This window comes from Trichechus manatus, unplaced genomic scaffold (assembly GCF_000243295.1).
Source record: "Trichechus manatus latirostris isolate Lorelei unplaced genomic scaffold, TriManLat1.0 scaffold00021, whole genome shotgun sequence".
Lineage (NCBI taxonomy): Eukaryota > Metazoa > Chordata > Mammalia > Sirenia > Trichechidae > Trichechus > Trichechus manatus.
In genome coordinates, this window is record NW_004443957.1 from 10,288,085 (window position 1) to 10,304,962 (window position 16,878).

Here is a 16,878-nt window from a genome sequence, read left to right on the forward strand (position 1 = left end):
TTCTGTCCAATTGTGCAAGACAGTTTGGGGGATAATAAAGCACAGAATTTAGAGTCAGAGGACCTGCAGTCAAACAAATCCCAACACTGTCACTACTTGTGAGGTAAGTGTAATTATCCCCAAATTACAAATGATGAACTTGAGAATTAGGGAGGTTAAGTAATTTGCCCAAGGTTATACCTAGTAAATGATGGAGCTACAGCTTGAATCTGTGTTTGGCTGGCCCTGGTGGCGCAGTGGTTAAGAGCTACAGCTGCTAACCAAAAGGTCGACAGTTCAAATCCACCAGCCGCTCCTTGGAAACCCTATGAGACAATTCTACTCTGTCCTGTAGGGTCTCTATGGATCAGAATCGACTCTACGGCAGCGGGTTTGTTTTGTTTTTTGTTCTTTTTGGGAGCTGGCTACAAACCTGGTACGCTTTCAAGACAACTAGACAGGAAAGTTTGAAGAATATAGTTTATTTTGGCAGAAAGAGAAGTTTAATTCATTTAACAGCTATTTAATGAGCACTGGATCCAGGCGTTAGGGCACAGCAGTGAGCAAAAGGCAACTAAAGCTTTTGTTCTCATCAAACTTAGAGTCTTGCTGGGGGAGAAAGTGAATTTATTATATCAAGAGGTGACATTTTTATGAAGAAAATTAAAACAAGGTAAAGGAAATAGGAATAGAGTGGTGGTCGTAAGATACTATTTCCTATAGAGTGGTCTGATAAGTTGACACTTGAATAGAAATCTGAAAGAAATGAGGAAGTGAGCTGTGCAGATATTTGAGGAAAGAACCTTTCAAGAAGAATAATAATGATTCTGAACCAAAAGAAGCCTTGGCATCTTCCAGAAACAGCCCGGAAGTATGTGTGGCTGGAGAACAGATGAATTCAGAGAGTTAGCCAGGGAAGAGCCATGTAGAACTTGGTAAAACTTAGTTAAGGTTTACTTTTTTCTGTGAGTATTTAGAGGATTTTGAATGTAGGAGTAACATAATCTTACTTTTCTAAAAGATCACTTTAGTTATTGTATGGAGAAAAGAATATAAATTGACAAAGATGGAAGCAAGAAGACCAGTTAGGAAGCTGTTGCCATAATCCAGGTAAGAAAGAGATGATGATAGCCTGGATTAGAGTGGTGCTGGTGTAGATGTAGAGGAATAGTTGGATTAACTGTATCATTTGGAGGTAGAATGACAGGATTTGCTGATGGATTGGGTTTGAGGGTGTGTGGAAGGGAAGGGGCTCCAAGGCTTTTGACCTAAGCAAGTGGAAGAATAAAATTGCCTTTTATTCATCTGAGGAAGACTGTGGGAGAGACGCATGGGCGACAGGTAGAAAAGCAAATCTAGGAATCGGTTTTTTACATATATCAGTGAATTATATTGAGTTTGAGTTATGGTGGGACATTCAAATGGATCTAAATTCAATAGTTATCCAGGTAGGAGATAAGAATACATTTGCCATTCACCTATGGATGATGAGAGCCATGGGATCAGATGAACTTCCCCAAGGATGTGTATAGAGAACAGAGATCTGAGGGTAGAACTTTAGACAATGGCCACATTTAAGGAAATTACTTTCTAAGGTTGCAAACAAGATAGTTCATAAAAGTATAGAAATTACCCATTATTGTAAGCCAGAGTCTATACTAATGAAAGAATAACAGCAGGTTTTTTTGTTTTTTTGCTATGGTATACTTTTAAAAAGAAAAAAGTAGATACGTAGAAATTAGCTTACCTACACTGTAATTAGGTGAAATAATAAATTGTTTCTGAGTTCAGTAGTACTATCTTTGTGTATGTAATTAAGGTCGTAAAAATAATGCTTTAATTTAAACATGCAGTGTCAGTGTTACAACAGGCATTTGTGAATTGTTCTTGTCTTTAATGTTTTTTTTTTTTTTTAAGAAACTTGCTGTTAACTGTGATCTGTTCTTTCAGCATCTGCTACATACAAGACATTAAGCACTATGGTTAAAAGCTTTCTTGATTATTCATGTGGGTAGTAAAAATTATCCTTTAACTGCACAGTTTTATGTTTCAGTCTTTAAATTGTCAAGCATAAACAGTGCTGTTTCTACCAGCTAGGAATTATGAACAGTTCATACTCTATAGAATCGCTTGTGGGCTGAGGCCGAGCATAGAAAGATTAGATTTATAAGTACATACTTAAAAAGAATAGATTGCTGTTGGAGAAAGGAAAAACCACATTTTTTGTTTTCATGTTGTGACATTGTAATGTACATGCAGTTTCTTCTTCCCACGATATCCGTTTAAATTCCCCTCCTGTTCTTCCCAGATGACTTTTCAACACCCTAATGTTTTATTAGACTATAGCTCTTGTCAGTGCTTCAGCTTTGGGGGTAGTGAACTGACAGGGATACAGTCCCTTGCAGACCAGATGTTAGACCATCTCAGTATAGTCACAGATGATTAGGCTGTGAAAGAGACTCACATGAGACTGATTTAAAACCCCATGATCAGAATGCTGAAGTCACCTGCCCCCCTTTGAAATAACATGGTGCTTTTGGAAGAATTATTCATCAGAAGGCCGCTTTGTGAGTATAGAATTAGAAACAGAAATATGCTCTGGAGCATGGAATATGGAGTATTTCACCTAAGCGATGGGAAAACCCAATGTAATATTCCAACTTCACAACAAAGTGCATACCCTTGTAGTAACCATCTCCAGGATCTTTTTCTCTTGAATGATACTGATTTTTTGCCTTTCTGAACCACATTTTGGGGGGGGGGGGTCCAAACCATTTTTTTTAAGGTGCTTCTGAGGGGGTCGAAGGGATGGGGACAGTGAGATCTGATGACCCGGGTCGTTCTGGAGTCTCTAGTACCTCGCAGCCACCAAAAAACTGAACTACATTTTTTGTATTGGCTGCCCTGTCTTTATATCTCCCCTTCGAGATAATTAGGTTCCCTAATTGCCTCTTTATATTTCTTTGAATTTTCCAGTCTGTTGCACGGTGCTTTGTACATTATAAGAAATTAGTAAATATTTGTTAAAAGAACATTGTTGTTGTTAGTTGCCTTTAAGTCAATTCTGACTCTTGGCGACCCATGTTTTACAGAGTAGAACTGCTCCATAGGGTTTTCTTGACTGTAATACTTTTTTGTTTTTAGAAACATAAACTTTGTTAGGTAGAAACCTTCCTCAAAATACATCAGGAAAATTCCTGTTTCCCTATTGGCCAGCTTGCCTATTCTAAAACCCCCCATTGTTAAAGAAAAATAATAGTTATTGTGTTAGGCTAAATAAGATTTACCCTGGGGGATGAAGCCAGCCTCTCCTAAAGAACATGGCCAAGTGGTGGACATGGATACCTGAACAAAATACAAGTTCTCACTGCAACAGTGAGTAGAAATGATTGTTACGAAGGTGTTCATTAGTGTAATGGGGTGAGTTCTTGGCCGTAATCTTAAGGGAAGCAGACCGCCAGGCCTGTCTTCCACACTGACACTGGGTGGGTTCTAACTGCCAGACTTAAATTTAGCAGCCAAGCGCAAACTGCGCCACCTAGGGACCTTATAATTACCATCTTAACTGAGTGGCGTAGATTCTCTTTTCTCTGCATATTTACAGATACAGTGTGATGATTATGAAAATCTAAATATCTTAGTTCTAATACAGTGAAACTTGTCAGAGCCAGAACTCAACAGGACTGCCTTGTTTTTCCGGGTCTCGCTAGTTTTCCACCTTTGACAGGTTGCAGTTTACCACGTTTCTATCACTCTCTCTTAGTGGGAAATATTTGAATTTTCCTTCTCTGACAGGTTTCCACCTTACCCAGGTTCCAGCTTTCGCAGATTCTACTATACTACGTTTGTCAATATTTTAATTTGCGACTTTCACCTAGTAAGTTAGCACCCTAATTTCTACATATGAAATAATGAATATCAGATGCAAATTTGCTTCCCTTATATATTGTCTGGAATAACTTCTTTAAAGGTAATGAACTCTTGACTATGTTTTAGAATAAAAATTTTTTTTTTTTCAGAAAAAAGTTCCCTGGATGGTACAAATGGTTTGTGCTCAACTACTAACCTAAAGGTTGATGGTTTGAGCCTGCTCAGTGGTACCACAGAAGAAAGGCTTGGCAACCTGCTTCCATTAATATTAAAGCAAAGAAAACCCTACAGAACACTTCTCCTCTGTAATACCATGAGTCAGAATCGACTCGATGGCAATGAGTTGTTTGTTTTTTGGTTTGTTTATATTTTAGAAATACTTAACGGTAATTCTGAAAATTTCGTAGAACATCTCAATTGTTTCTAACTAGAAAAGGGAGGATTAAGGTTTAATTTTGTTATGTTTGTTTCCTTAAATCTGAACTTGATTTTGTAGGCCTCTTTTACCAGGTGATTTGACTTCTCTGATACTTCACCAGTAAAATTCTGTATGATTACTGGATCGTAAAAATCTGCATTTAGTGCAGTTCCCTGAGCTCTTAAAAAGAGTTGTACAGAAAGTTGAATAATCCATAAGAAAGAAAAACAAACTAATACATTATTTTGAATTGCTAAATAATCCTACAAACCCAGCATGTGAGCATATCTTCCTTCTTCCCCTGCACGCACATGAATCACGTTTATTAAATATTCACAGTATCTCAGGAGGTAGCCATGTTTTATCCAGAAACATCAGGAGACCTGCTCTGCTACTAAAAGCTTCATGGTTCTGAGCAAGTCCCATAGCCATATCAGTGTCTTTATCTATAAAAGGAGGGCACTATGCTAGATAATCTGACGACCCATTCTAGTCCAAATCTGATCTCCACTCTTCAAGCTAGAGTAACAGATTATGCCAAGCAAGGAGGGGCAATTTTATTGTTTAAAGACTTGTGGAGAACATCAACTTGTTTTATATATATGTGTGTGTGTGTGTGTGTGTGTGTGTGTGTACATATACGTATATATATTATGGAGCCCTGGTGGCAGAGTGGTTAAAGCACTCAACTGCTAATTGAAAGGTCGATGGTTTGAACCCACCAGGTGCTCCACAGGAGAAAGATGTGGCAGTCTGCTTCTTTAAAGATTTACAGCCTTGGAAACCCTATGGGGCAGTTCTGCCCTGTCCTATCGGGTCGTTGTATGTTGGAATAGACTCGACAGCAGTGGGTTTGGTTTTATATAGAGAGAAAGCGAGAGAGAAATTTATATATGTGTATATATCCTGTTTGTATAATGTAGTGGTTATCGAATTTGAATATTGTACAGATTCCTCTTCCCCCTTTTTTTTCAGATTCCTTTTTAAAGTAAAATAATTATTACAGCCTCTCAAGAGTGTGTCTTCTAACCCATTTTGGGCAACACATACTTAAATCTACAGAAAATGCATGACTTCCACAGTATACAAGTAACTACCCAAGCTCCAGCCATCACCCCACTCTAAAACCTTTGTTTAAAAATCCCAAACAACAGAACAACAAATCTTAGAGCTTTGGAAGAATTTGTGCCTTCGGAAGCAGAAAAGTAGGAAAATCTGTGAAGAAGAATACCAGAATATTGGGGAGTAGTCCAGGAAGAGATCTAGATTATCTTCTCTTCCCCATGGTATATTATTGAGTGAAAAAGCAACATGAGAGCATTATGTTTAGTATAATAACCACTGATATTGTGTATATAAATGTTGTGCATATACAAATATCTGGAAGGATGTACTCCATATTGTTAAAGCCTACCCCTTGCACAGTTGGAGTTAAGGGGGGGAACATGCACTTTTTACTTTATACATTTCTTTGTTTTTTGTTTTTAATATAATAATTACATAATACTTTTATTAAACAAAGAATAAAGGCCTTCTTTCTATTTTTACCTATTTTTCTATCTAAAATTAGATGACTTAAAATGAGTTTGGGCATCTTCTTTTAAATATAGGAAGACCTCTGAGAAAATTCAAGAATTTGTATTGCTAATATATTCAAGTAAGTTAGTTTAATATGATTTTTTCCCCCTGTACCTTCCTGGAATTAACTTTATTAAAAGAATACAGTTTGGGGATGTGGATAAGAAATAAATAATTTTGGAGCCCAGAACACTTTGGGGCACTGAACTAAAATAGGGGGAAGGGTGAGATGCCCCAAGGTTAGCTAAAGACAATTGAGAAAAAGCTATAGAAACTGAGGTAGAAGGGTACCAGAAGCAAAATTCTAAAAGCAAAAGTTTTAGAACTTTGCTTCAGGTAGTCCTCAAAAGAGAGATGTTCCTTCTCCCTTCTTGTACCTCTTGGCCATTGTAACTTGGAGCCTCAAAACTTAGGCCAGAACTCTACATCAGTGGCTTTTAAACTTTTTTAATATGAACTACAGGTTACTAAGGGACCCAGTATATATAAATATATATAAATTTGTGTGTGTACACACACACAACTGAAACACACGCTTAATTAAAATCTATGCCAATATTTTCTCTATTTCATCTCTTAATCCTTCTGAATTGAATTTACAACCAAACCTAGCCCCTATTTGCAACACTTTAGAACAGAAAAATGCAGACCTCCAAAAAGCCAACATAAAATGAAACTTTTAGACAACTACTTATTTGTGAATAGAGCAAGAGCTATTTATGGATCTATGCATTCCTTTTCTAATCATTATAAAACCTTACAGATTCCGACTTACTTGGTGGAAGCAATTTGGCATATATAGTACTTTTAAATAAATGAGGCTTGTCACGTTTAATATTTCTGACACCAAATTTGTCTAACAAAATTTGGTCAGGAGGCCCCTAAGAGTCCTGCTAAATAAGTGAATATTTCCCCTGCCATCGTATTTACCCTTTTAATTTTCATAAACTGTGAAAGGATTTCTAAATGAAGATAAACTTTGGAGTCTGGAGCAAGATGGCAGAATGAGCAGCTGTATGCTCCCATCCCTCTACAAAAACACCAAAACCAGCTTGGTCAAACCATCCAGTCAAAAGGTTACAGCAACTAAGTGAACACTGATTCAAGAAAAGACAACAGCTAAGTGGTAGAAACGCTTTGGTTTTTGCTTGGGTTTTCTACTCATCTGTGCCCTACTCTCTCCCGGGTTCAGTGTGGTCATCTTAAAATGGTGGCATTCCACACTTCCAGAAAGGGAACCTAATCTTTGACTCTAGGTGAAGCAGAGCAGATTTTATTGGCAAATTATTGCGTATGTCTATTCTGACTTGTCTAGGGGCTGACTGAAGCACTCCTCTCGATTTGGCCTGTCTCAGAGGTTACGCAGGCAGGGTGGAGGGGTAGTGGATAATGCCCAAAGGCTGTAACCACCCGGACCTAAAGCATACAAAAGGTGCCTCTAGGCTGGAAAGAGAAGCCGGAGAGAAGGTTTCTTTCACAACTTAAGGCTTTTAAAAGCACCACGTAGATGGGGCAATTGAGAAAGCCACGTTCATGCCCAGTGGAAGACACATGCCCAGAAATTACCTGAGAAGACCCTATGCTTTCATGTTGGGCTGATCCCTGTTGTCTAGGTGTTGAAGGAGGGCCTCATCAGAAAGCCAATTTGTGAAGAGCCAGAGGGGCATTTTTATTCCCCTGGCATTCAAGAAAACATTAGCTGGACACAGGCTAAGGAACAGAAACTTCAGTGTCCACGCACAACCAGGAAGGCAATCTCTGCAAAAATAGTTAGGGAAGTCACTAAACACATAAACTACTATGTCCTTTGACAACAAAAAGAAAACAATAACAAGAATTAAAAAAAAAAAAAAAAACAGCAAACCCTGGGGGAGGGCATAATCTGATTTCCAGAGTTACCACATTATAATATTCAAATATCCTGCTTTTATCAACAACAACAAAATAACAAGGCATACGAAGAGACAGGAAAGGATAGCCCATCCAAAATAAAATAAAGCCAGAAATCTTTGTCATGGAAATCCAGATAATAGACTTACTAGACAAGGAGTTTAAAACCATAGTATTAAATATTCTCAAAGAGCTCAAGGAGATCTGGAAAATGATAACATGAATTAAACAAGAATTATCAATAAGGAGATAGGAACAATGAAAAGGATACAAACAAATACTGAAAATGAAAAGTACAGTAACTGAAATGAAAAATTCACTGCAGGGGTTTAACAGAAGTTTTGAGCTGGTAGAAGAAAAAAATCAGCAAAACGTAAAAATGAAACAGTTGATTTTATTGGGTCTGAGGAGCAAAAAGAAAAAAGAATTAAGTGAACAGGACTGCCTTAGTTATCTAGTGCTGCTATAACAGAAATACCACAAGTGGGTGGCTTTAACAAAGAGAAATTTATTTTCTCACAGTATAGAGGCTTGAAGTCTGAATTCAGGGCGCCGGCTCTAGGGGAAGGCTTTCTCTCTCTGTCAGCTCTGGGGGAAGGTTCTTATCTCTTCTGTTTCTGTTTCCTGGTTCCTTAGAGATCTCCATGTGGCTTGGCATCAGTCTTCCTTCATCTCTGCTTGCTTGTTTGTGTTAATCTGCTATTTTTGTATCTCGTAAGAGATTAACTGGAGCCCTGGTGGCGAAGTGATTAAGCATTCCACTCCACCAGACGCTCCTTGGAAACCCTGTGGGGCAGTTCTACTCTGTCTTGTTGGGCGCCATGAGCCAGGACTAATTTAACAGCAACTGGTTAGCTTTGGTTTTTTCTAAGAGGTTGACTCAAGACACACCGTATACTAATTCTGTCTCATTAACGTAACAAAGACAACTCATTCCTAAATGGGATTATAGCCACAGGCATAGAGGTTAGGATTTAAAACACATATTTTGGGGGGAACACAGTTCAGTTCATAACAAAGACCTCACGGACTTGTGGGACACCATCAAGCCGACCAACATATACATTATGGGAGCCCCAGAAGGACGAGGGAGAGAGAAAGGTGCAGAAAGATATTTACAGAAATAATGGCTGAAAACTTCCCAAATAAGATGAAAGACATGAATCTACACATCCAGGAAGTTCAATAAACTCAAAGTAGGATAACCCAAAGAGATCCACACCAAGAGACATTATAGTCACACTCTTGAAGACCAAAGGTAAGGAGAGAATCTTGAAAGTAGCAAGAGAGAAGCAAGTCATCACATACAAGGGATCCTCTATAAGATTAAGTGCCAGTTTCTCCTCAGAAGCCAGGGACACCAGAAGACAGTGGGATGACATATTTAAAGTGCTGAAAGAAAAGAACTGTCAGCCATGAATTTATATCTGGCAAAACTGTCTTTCAAAACTGAGGACACAGTTCAGAAAGGGAGGGTGAAAATGATTATACAACTTGAAGAATGTAATCAGTGTCACTAGATTGTACAAGTAGAAATTGTTGAATTGGTGTATGTTCTGCTGTGTATATTCTCAACAACAACAATAAAAAAATTATTAAAAAAAAAACAAAACTGAGGATGCAATTAAGTAATTCCCGGATAAACAAAAGCTATGAGAGTTTGTTACCAGAAGACCTACCCTACAAGCAGTGCTGAAGGGTGTCCTTCAGGTTGAAATGAAAGGACAGTAGACCGTGTCTCAAAGCCATAGGAAAAAAATAAAAGATCTCCAGTAGTGGTAATTTCATGAGTAAATATAAAGGCCAGCTTTATAGTATTTTTCGTTTGTAACTCTTCTTGTTGTATCCTTGTTGTTGTTGTTAGCTGCCCTCAAATTGGCCCCCAGCTCTTGGCAACCCCATGCACAATGGGATGAAATGCTGCTCAGTCCCACACCATCCTCATGATAGGTTGCAGATCAGATCATTGTGATCCATAGGGTTTTCATTGACTTATTTTTGGAATTAGATTACCAGGCCTTTCTTCCTGGTTCATCTTAGCCTGGAAGTTCCACTGAAACCTGTTTACATTATTGCAGCATACAAGCATCCACTGACAGAAAGTGGTGGCTGCACATTATCTGGGAATCAAACCTGGGTCTCCTACATGGAAGGCAGGTATTCCACCATTGAACCACCACTGCCCTCATTATTATATCCTACAAGATTTAAAATACAAATACAAGTAATTATAAATTTATGTTATTGGACACACAGTGTATAAAGATATAATTTGTGACAACACCATAAAGGGAATAGTGATACTGGAACAAAGTTTTTATATGTTATTGAAGTTAATATCAATTTAAACTAGGTTGTTATAAATTTAGGATGTTAAACTTAAGCCCCATGGTAACCACAAAGAAAATATCTACAAATTAGACACTAAAGGAAATGAGAAGTTAATAAAAATGCTTCACTACAAAAAATCAACTAAACACAAAAGTAGGCAGTGTTGGAGGAAATGAGGGACAAAACGGTATAAAACAAGAAAAATAAAAGATACCAAAATCAGGAAAGAAAAAGTAAATATCCCTTTTACAGATGACATGATCCTATATATAGAAAATCCCAAAAATCCACAAGAAAGCTACTAGAGCTAATAAATGAATTCAGTAAAATGGCAGGGCACCAGATCAACACACAAAAATCAGTTGTTTCTACACACCAGCAATGAACAATCTGAAACGGAAATTAAGAAAACAATTCATTTACAAGAGTATCTAAAAGAATAAAATATCTACTAATAAATTTAAACAGGGAGGTGAAAGACTTGTCCGCTGAAAACTACAAAACATTGCTGAAAGAAATTAAAGAAGACTAAATAAATTGAAAGAAATCCCATTTTCATGGATTGTAAGACAATGTCATTAAAATGTCAGTACTACCCAGAGCAATCTGCAGATTCAATGCAGTCCCTATCAGAATTCCAACTGCTTTTTTTTTTTTTTGCAGAAATGAAAAAGCCCAAACTAAAATTCATGTGGAATTGCTGACACCAAAAGCACAAGCAACAAAATAAAAAAAAAATTAGTGTTCATCAAAATTAAAAACTTTTCTGCATTAGGGGCCATTATCAAGAATGTGAAAAGATAACCTACAGAATGGGAGAAAATATTTGGAAACCATGTATCTGATAAAGGTTTAATATCCAAATATATTTAAAAAAAAAAAAAACCCCAATGAAAAAATAGGTAAAAGACTTAAATAGACATTTCTGAAGCACAAATGGCCAACAGGCACATTAAAAGATACGCAAAGTGAGTCTATAAATCAAAACTACAGCGAGTAGTAAGTACTACATCACATCCACTAAGATGGCTACTATCAGAAAAATGGAAAATAACAAGTGTTGGTGAGGATGTGGAGAAATTGCAATCCTCGTGCATTGCTGGTGTGAATGTAAAATGATGCGTCTGCTGTGGGAAACAACTTGGCAGTTCCTCAAAAAGCTAAACATGGAATTACCATATTGTCCAGCAATTCCACTCTTGGGTATATACCCAAAAGAATTGAAAGCAGAGACAAAAACAGATACTTGTACACCCGTGTTCATAGCAGCATTATTCACAATAGCCAAAAGGTGGAAACAATCCAAATGTCCATCACCAGATAAATAGATAAAATGTGGTGTGTGTATATGTATGTCTATATGTGTGTGTATACGCACACACATGCACACACACACACACACACACACACACACGCACACTCTGAATGGAAAATATACGGAATATCTGGAGCCCTGGTGGCAAAGTGGTTAAGTACTTGGCTGCTACACCAAAAGGTCAATAGTTAGAATCCACCAGCCGCTCCTTGGAAACTCTATGGGGCAGTGCTACTGTGTCCTATAGGGTCGCTATGAGTTGGAATCGACTCATCGGCAACCGGTATAATGGGTATATATTATTCAGCCATAAAGAGAAAAATGAAGTGTTCCTGTACATGCTACAACATCGACGAACCTTGAAAACATTCTGAGTGAAATAAGCCAGATACAAAAGGACAAATATTGTATGATCCCACTTATATGAAATATCTGGAATAGGCAAATGCATAGAGATAAATACTTATTAGAAGTTACCAGGGGCTGGAATGAGAGGGGAATGGGGAGTTATTGCTGAAGGGGTACTGAGTTTCTTCTTGGGGTGATGAAAAACTTTTGGAAATGGATAGTGGTGATGGTAACACTACATGGTGAGTGTAATTAATGTCACTAAATTGTACACCTTAATGGTTAAAATGACAAATTTTCATATATATTTTACCACAGTAAAATTATTTTAAAAACATAAACTTCAAACCAGACTTGCTGAATTCTCAATTCAAAATTCCTTTAAATATCAATCGAAGCATAATAACTTGGGTTTGATTTTTATTACAGATAAACTTAACCACCTTATCTTAAGTGAATGTAGATAGTTTTATTTACTACAATTTAAAATAGTTAATATGCAGCAAGCACTAAACTGAAAGCTTTTACGTGCACTATTTTATTTAATCTTTGCTTTATGAGGTAGAATCTTACCCATTTTGGAGATTTTAAAACTAGGGATTATAGAGTGTAAGTAACTTGTTCAGTAATTGTCTTTACTAGGATTTCAATCCAGGTCCATCTGATTTCAGAACCTGTTGTGAAACTTCATACTACTACAGCTAGAAGAAAAACTCATTAAATATCAAAATTTTAATAACAGAATAGCCACAGTACCCAATTCTGAGCTACTAGACTTGGGGTGAAGGGATCATCTGTAGTTTGACTCAGTCCATCTGAGGGGGATGGAATTTTAGATCTTTATATTCATTTATCTCTCCGTGTGAATGGCTTCTAAAATATTTGATTCTTTCCCTTCTTAGGCACAAACTAGTGTAATTAACTATATAGTTCTTTACTTCTAAGACATAATTGATTTAATAACTTTTTGGAAATAAAAATATTGCGTTAAAGGTACAGAAAGCTTTTCTTACTAGCTGACAATATAGCACATATTTATCCATATAATTGGTACCTCAGTTTTCTTCAGTATCACAATCAAAGTTTGATTCTAAGCTTTCTTCTCTTCCAGAGACTAAGGAATCCTCTGAATTATTTTTGGCCCTCAGCAGTTACTCATAGCATCACAGTGGCACAATGATTTATAACTTGTGATTGTGGGTTTTGTTTTTTGTGTGGGTTTGGTTTTTTGGTTTTTTGTTTTTTTGGTTTTTTTTTTTTTTTGTCTCTTTAGAACCATTGTGATTGTATAATTTTAAGACCTAATGAAGACATGTATCCGAGTTGGTTAAATGATAAGACTTTTTAAAGTGAATTATATATCATTTGAAGTAAAATCTCTTCTCTTGAAAGTTAACCAAAAGCTGTCAAATCCTGAACAATTGTAATTTTCTCAAATAAGAATCTGTCACATTGGCCTCACTTGGTTTTGAAAATTCTGGTATCTGAAATATGGCTACATTCGCATGTGTGGGGGCAGTGACAATGGTACTGCAACTTCTCTACCTGGCAGCTGGCAAGTTCCTTTGATAACCACTTTAGATGCTTCCCAGTTTCAGAAATACTGAACTGTGAAAAATTATGCATCTTAGGATCAAGGCAATGTAGTATTGCATATAAAGTAAATTTGTTTGGATCCTGGCCTATTTTTCTTCTGATCTTTTTATGCAACATGAGGTACATGTTACAGATTTTGTGCTGAACCTTAGAGAAATTGAAAATATCCAGTGAAAATGAGAATTCAACATCAGCTGCATTTTAGGAAAATAACAAATACCAAGATTTTGGTCAAACCAAATTAAGGAATGAAAGTTTATTGGTCTATTTTGTGCAGAGAGAGAATCATTTACAAATATTTTTCATAAATTTTGATTAATGAATTATGGACAATCGTAAGAGATGTCGCCCAAGACCGTCTGACTACTACTTCTGGAATGAGAAAAGAATTGTTCTCTATTTTATGGGAGTGCATAGTAAAAGGACTCTGACTTGGAATTAATACCATTCATCCTTCAAGAGACTGTAAGGAAGTTGATGGGTTCCTAGAGTTCTAAGAAAAGAAGCTCTTTGGGGGCCTAGTTCTCTCCCTTAGTACTTACAGGTCTTCCCTATCTCTGGACTTACAAACACTTTAGGGCAGAGGTGAACTCTAATAATATCGCCATCTTCTCTTCCCCTCTCATTCCTCAGGTGTACCAACATTCGACCAGGAGAGACTGGAATGGATGTAACAAGCCGCTGCACCCTTGGAGACCCCAACAAACTGCCAGAAGGGGTTCCCCAACCTGCCCGCATGCCCTATATCTCAGACAAGCACCCTCGACAAACCTTGGAAGTGATTAACCTTCTGAGAAAGCACCGGGAGCTATGTGATGTGGTGCTAGTTGTGGGCGCTAAGAAGATATATGCCCATCGAGTCATTTTGTCAGCCTGTAGCCCCTACTTTAGAGCTATGTTTACAGGAGAATTGGCAGAGAGCCGTCAGACAGAAGTGGTGATCCGAGACATAGATGAGAGGGCTATGGAACTACTGATTGACTTTGCATATACCTCCCAGATAACTGTGGAAGAGGGCAATGTTCAGACCCTTCTGCCAGCTGCTTGCCTCCTCCAGCTGGCAGAAATACAGGAGGCTTGCTGTGAATTCTTGAAGAGACAATTAGATCCTTCTAACTGCCTGGGCATTCGAGCTTTTGCTGACACACATTCATGTCGTGAGTTGCTAAGGATAGCAGACAAATTCACTCAGCATAACTTCCAAGAGGTGAGTTGTACTTGGTGGTTTGAACGCATTCATAATGTATTTCTCAGGAGGGTAATAATGGGTTCATATTCTGCTAATTAACACATACCTGCCTGGATATTTACTGCTGACTTTAACTCATAATGTCAAAGAAATGTTTTTACAAATTCTAAGCCCGGTTTTTTATTCTAGAGGTCAACTTTGTGTTCTACTAGCAAAAGTTAAGGTTTAAGGATTTGTAAAAACAGCGTGGGGGTGGTGTCTGACCTCCTCCAGTGCCACAATGGGGAAGGAGAACCAAGAGCATCAGCACAAGGCTGACTCCCATGAGGCGGAGTCTAGATAAGCCTCCTCTCTCTGCCATCTTTACCAATTCTGACACCAACCATCTCTCACACAGCACTCATTACTTCTCTACTGGGTTCCATAATTCATTGCAATGGACACACAGAGCTCATAGACCATACTCATGATTGTAGGATTTGTTAGGGAAGTAACAGTTACAATTCAAACTCAGGAATACTCAAGAAACAGTTCTTCCATCAGGACAGCCTCTTCCCAGCCATGCTCACAGGCATGCCTCTCCTTGGACCTAGGCCCCTCCCCAAAGGCACCCAGCTTTCCCTCTCCTTGGTCTGGGAAGCCCACTGCACCATCTCTTGCTGCCGAGTCTCTGCTGCCACCACTTCTCACCGTCTTCAGGGTTACAGCTTGCTTTTTCTCTCTGTCTCCTGCTTCCAGGAGCTTCTCAGCACAGGGATCCCAGGTCCAAAGGATGGGTAGGATCCTCCTCTCTGCTCTGGAATTGGCTCTTTTTTAAGGCAAAAGACAAAGCTGATCAATCCCCTTGGTGAGCCACAATTACCCTATCACACAGTCCCACCCAATCACCTGGGTGGGAGTTACAAGACCATGGCTAGAAAGGCCGCACAAAAGTAATCAGTCACACCACAGAATTTAATCTCTTGAGTTGTATTCATAAGAGTCTAGTTTATAAGCCAGAATATAATTTAGTAATTCATAAGGGGATCTGGATCTGATAGAATACCTGCTGTCAGTCATTTGCATGAGGCACTCCTTTCCTGACTTCTTTGAATTGCTCAGCAGACTAAATTATAGTTAAGAGGTTATTTGGTGAATAATCAGGAAAAAATGAATTTAGACATTATCAAAAGAATTTTTCATTAAGTTTCTTATTTTTCACTAATTTATTCATTTAGCAAATATTTGTAAAGCTGCTATATTTCATCCACTGTACTTGGGAACCGAGGCCACAGTGATGAATAAGACACTAGAGTCCTTGTACTCATGGAGTTTATAACCTAGCAGGGAAAACAGCTATTGAATGTATAATTACACAAATAATCCATTTTGGTTAATAAGTGCTACAAAGCAGCAGCACTGGATGATATAAGAGTATATAACAGAGATTTAACTTTGGTTCTGGAACAGCTTGTGCAAAATCCTGAGACATGAAGAAGCATAGCTGTTTGAAGAACTGAAAGAAACCCATTGAGACCCAGACAGCAAGGGGGAAGATGTTCCATAATGATTTCACATAAAGTACAGGGCCATGTCACCCTGGAGTTTATAGACAGTGTTAAGAATTTTAGATTTAATATTAAGAGCAATAGAAAACCATTAAAGGCTATTCAGCAAAGGAATGACATGGTCCAGTGATTTTAAGAAATCACTCTCCCATCCACCTGGATAACCTCCAATGGATCAAATAGTAAATATACAAAATGAAACCATGAAAATATTAGAAGACAACATGAAGTAATTCCTTTATAATCTTGAAGTAAAGAAGGCCTTTCTAACTGACTAATCCAGTAGGCATAAGGAAGCGATTGATAGATTTGACTACGTAAAAATCAGAAATTTCTGCATGGTAAAACAAAACAACAATAACAAAACAGAAGTCAAAAGACAAACTAGAGAAAATACTTGGCAACTCATATCACAGAGTTAATCTTATACATCAAGAGCTCCTGTTTTGATCAGTAACCTAGACCAGTGACTTAACAGAAATATGGGCAGTAAAAAAACTGAAAGTCAAATTTCCCTTAAACTTATGAAAATATGTTCAAGTTTGTTTATAATAACTGAAACATACATTAAAACTACACTAAAGTACCATTTCTTTATCTGTCAGATTACAAATACCCAGAAGTTTGATAGCATACACTATTGGCAAGGCCATGGGGAAATGTCTTTACTTAAATATCTCACGGAGTCCCGGTGGCACAGTGGTTAAGAACTCGGCTCCTTGGAAACCATATGGTGCAGTTCTACTCTGTCCGGTAGGGTTGTTGTGAGTCGAAATAGACTCGATGGCAGTGGGGTTTTTGGTGAAATACCTCACAT

At 37.8% G+C, this 16,878-nt stretch overlaps 1 protein-coding gene across 3 annotated transcripts in view; it reads left to right on the forward strand.

Moving 5' to 3' along the window:
• KLHL20 (kelch like family member 20) overlaps positions 1-16,878 on the forward strand; it is a 69,025-nt gene that overhangs the window by 18,453 nt on the left and 33,694 nt on the right. For 2 of the 3 annotated variants that reach the window (XR_002823481.1, XM_004372825.2), the window contains exon 3: positions 13,959-14,532. Coding sequence is in view for 2 of the 3 variants with exons in the window: in XM_004372825.2 (XP_004372882.1) it covers positions 13,959-14,532 (574 nt within the window). In the remaining variant the exon portion in view is untranslated. Of the gene's footprint in view, positions 1-27; positions 1,090-13,958; positions 14,533-16,878 lie in introns of those variants that run through there. The other variant, XM_023728041.1, reaches the window with a different exon arrangement.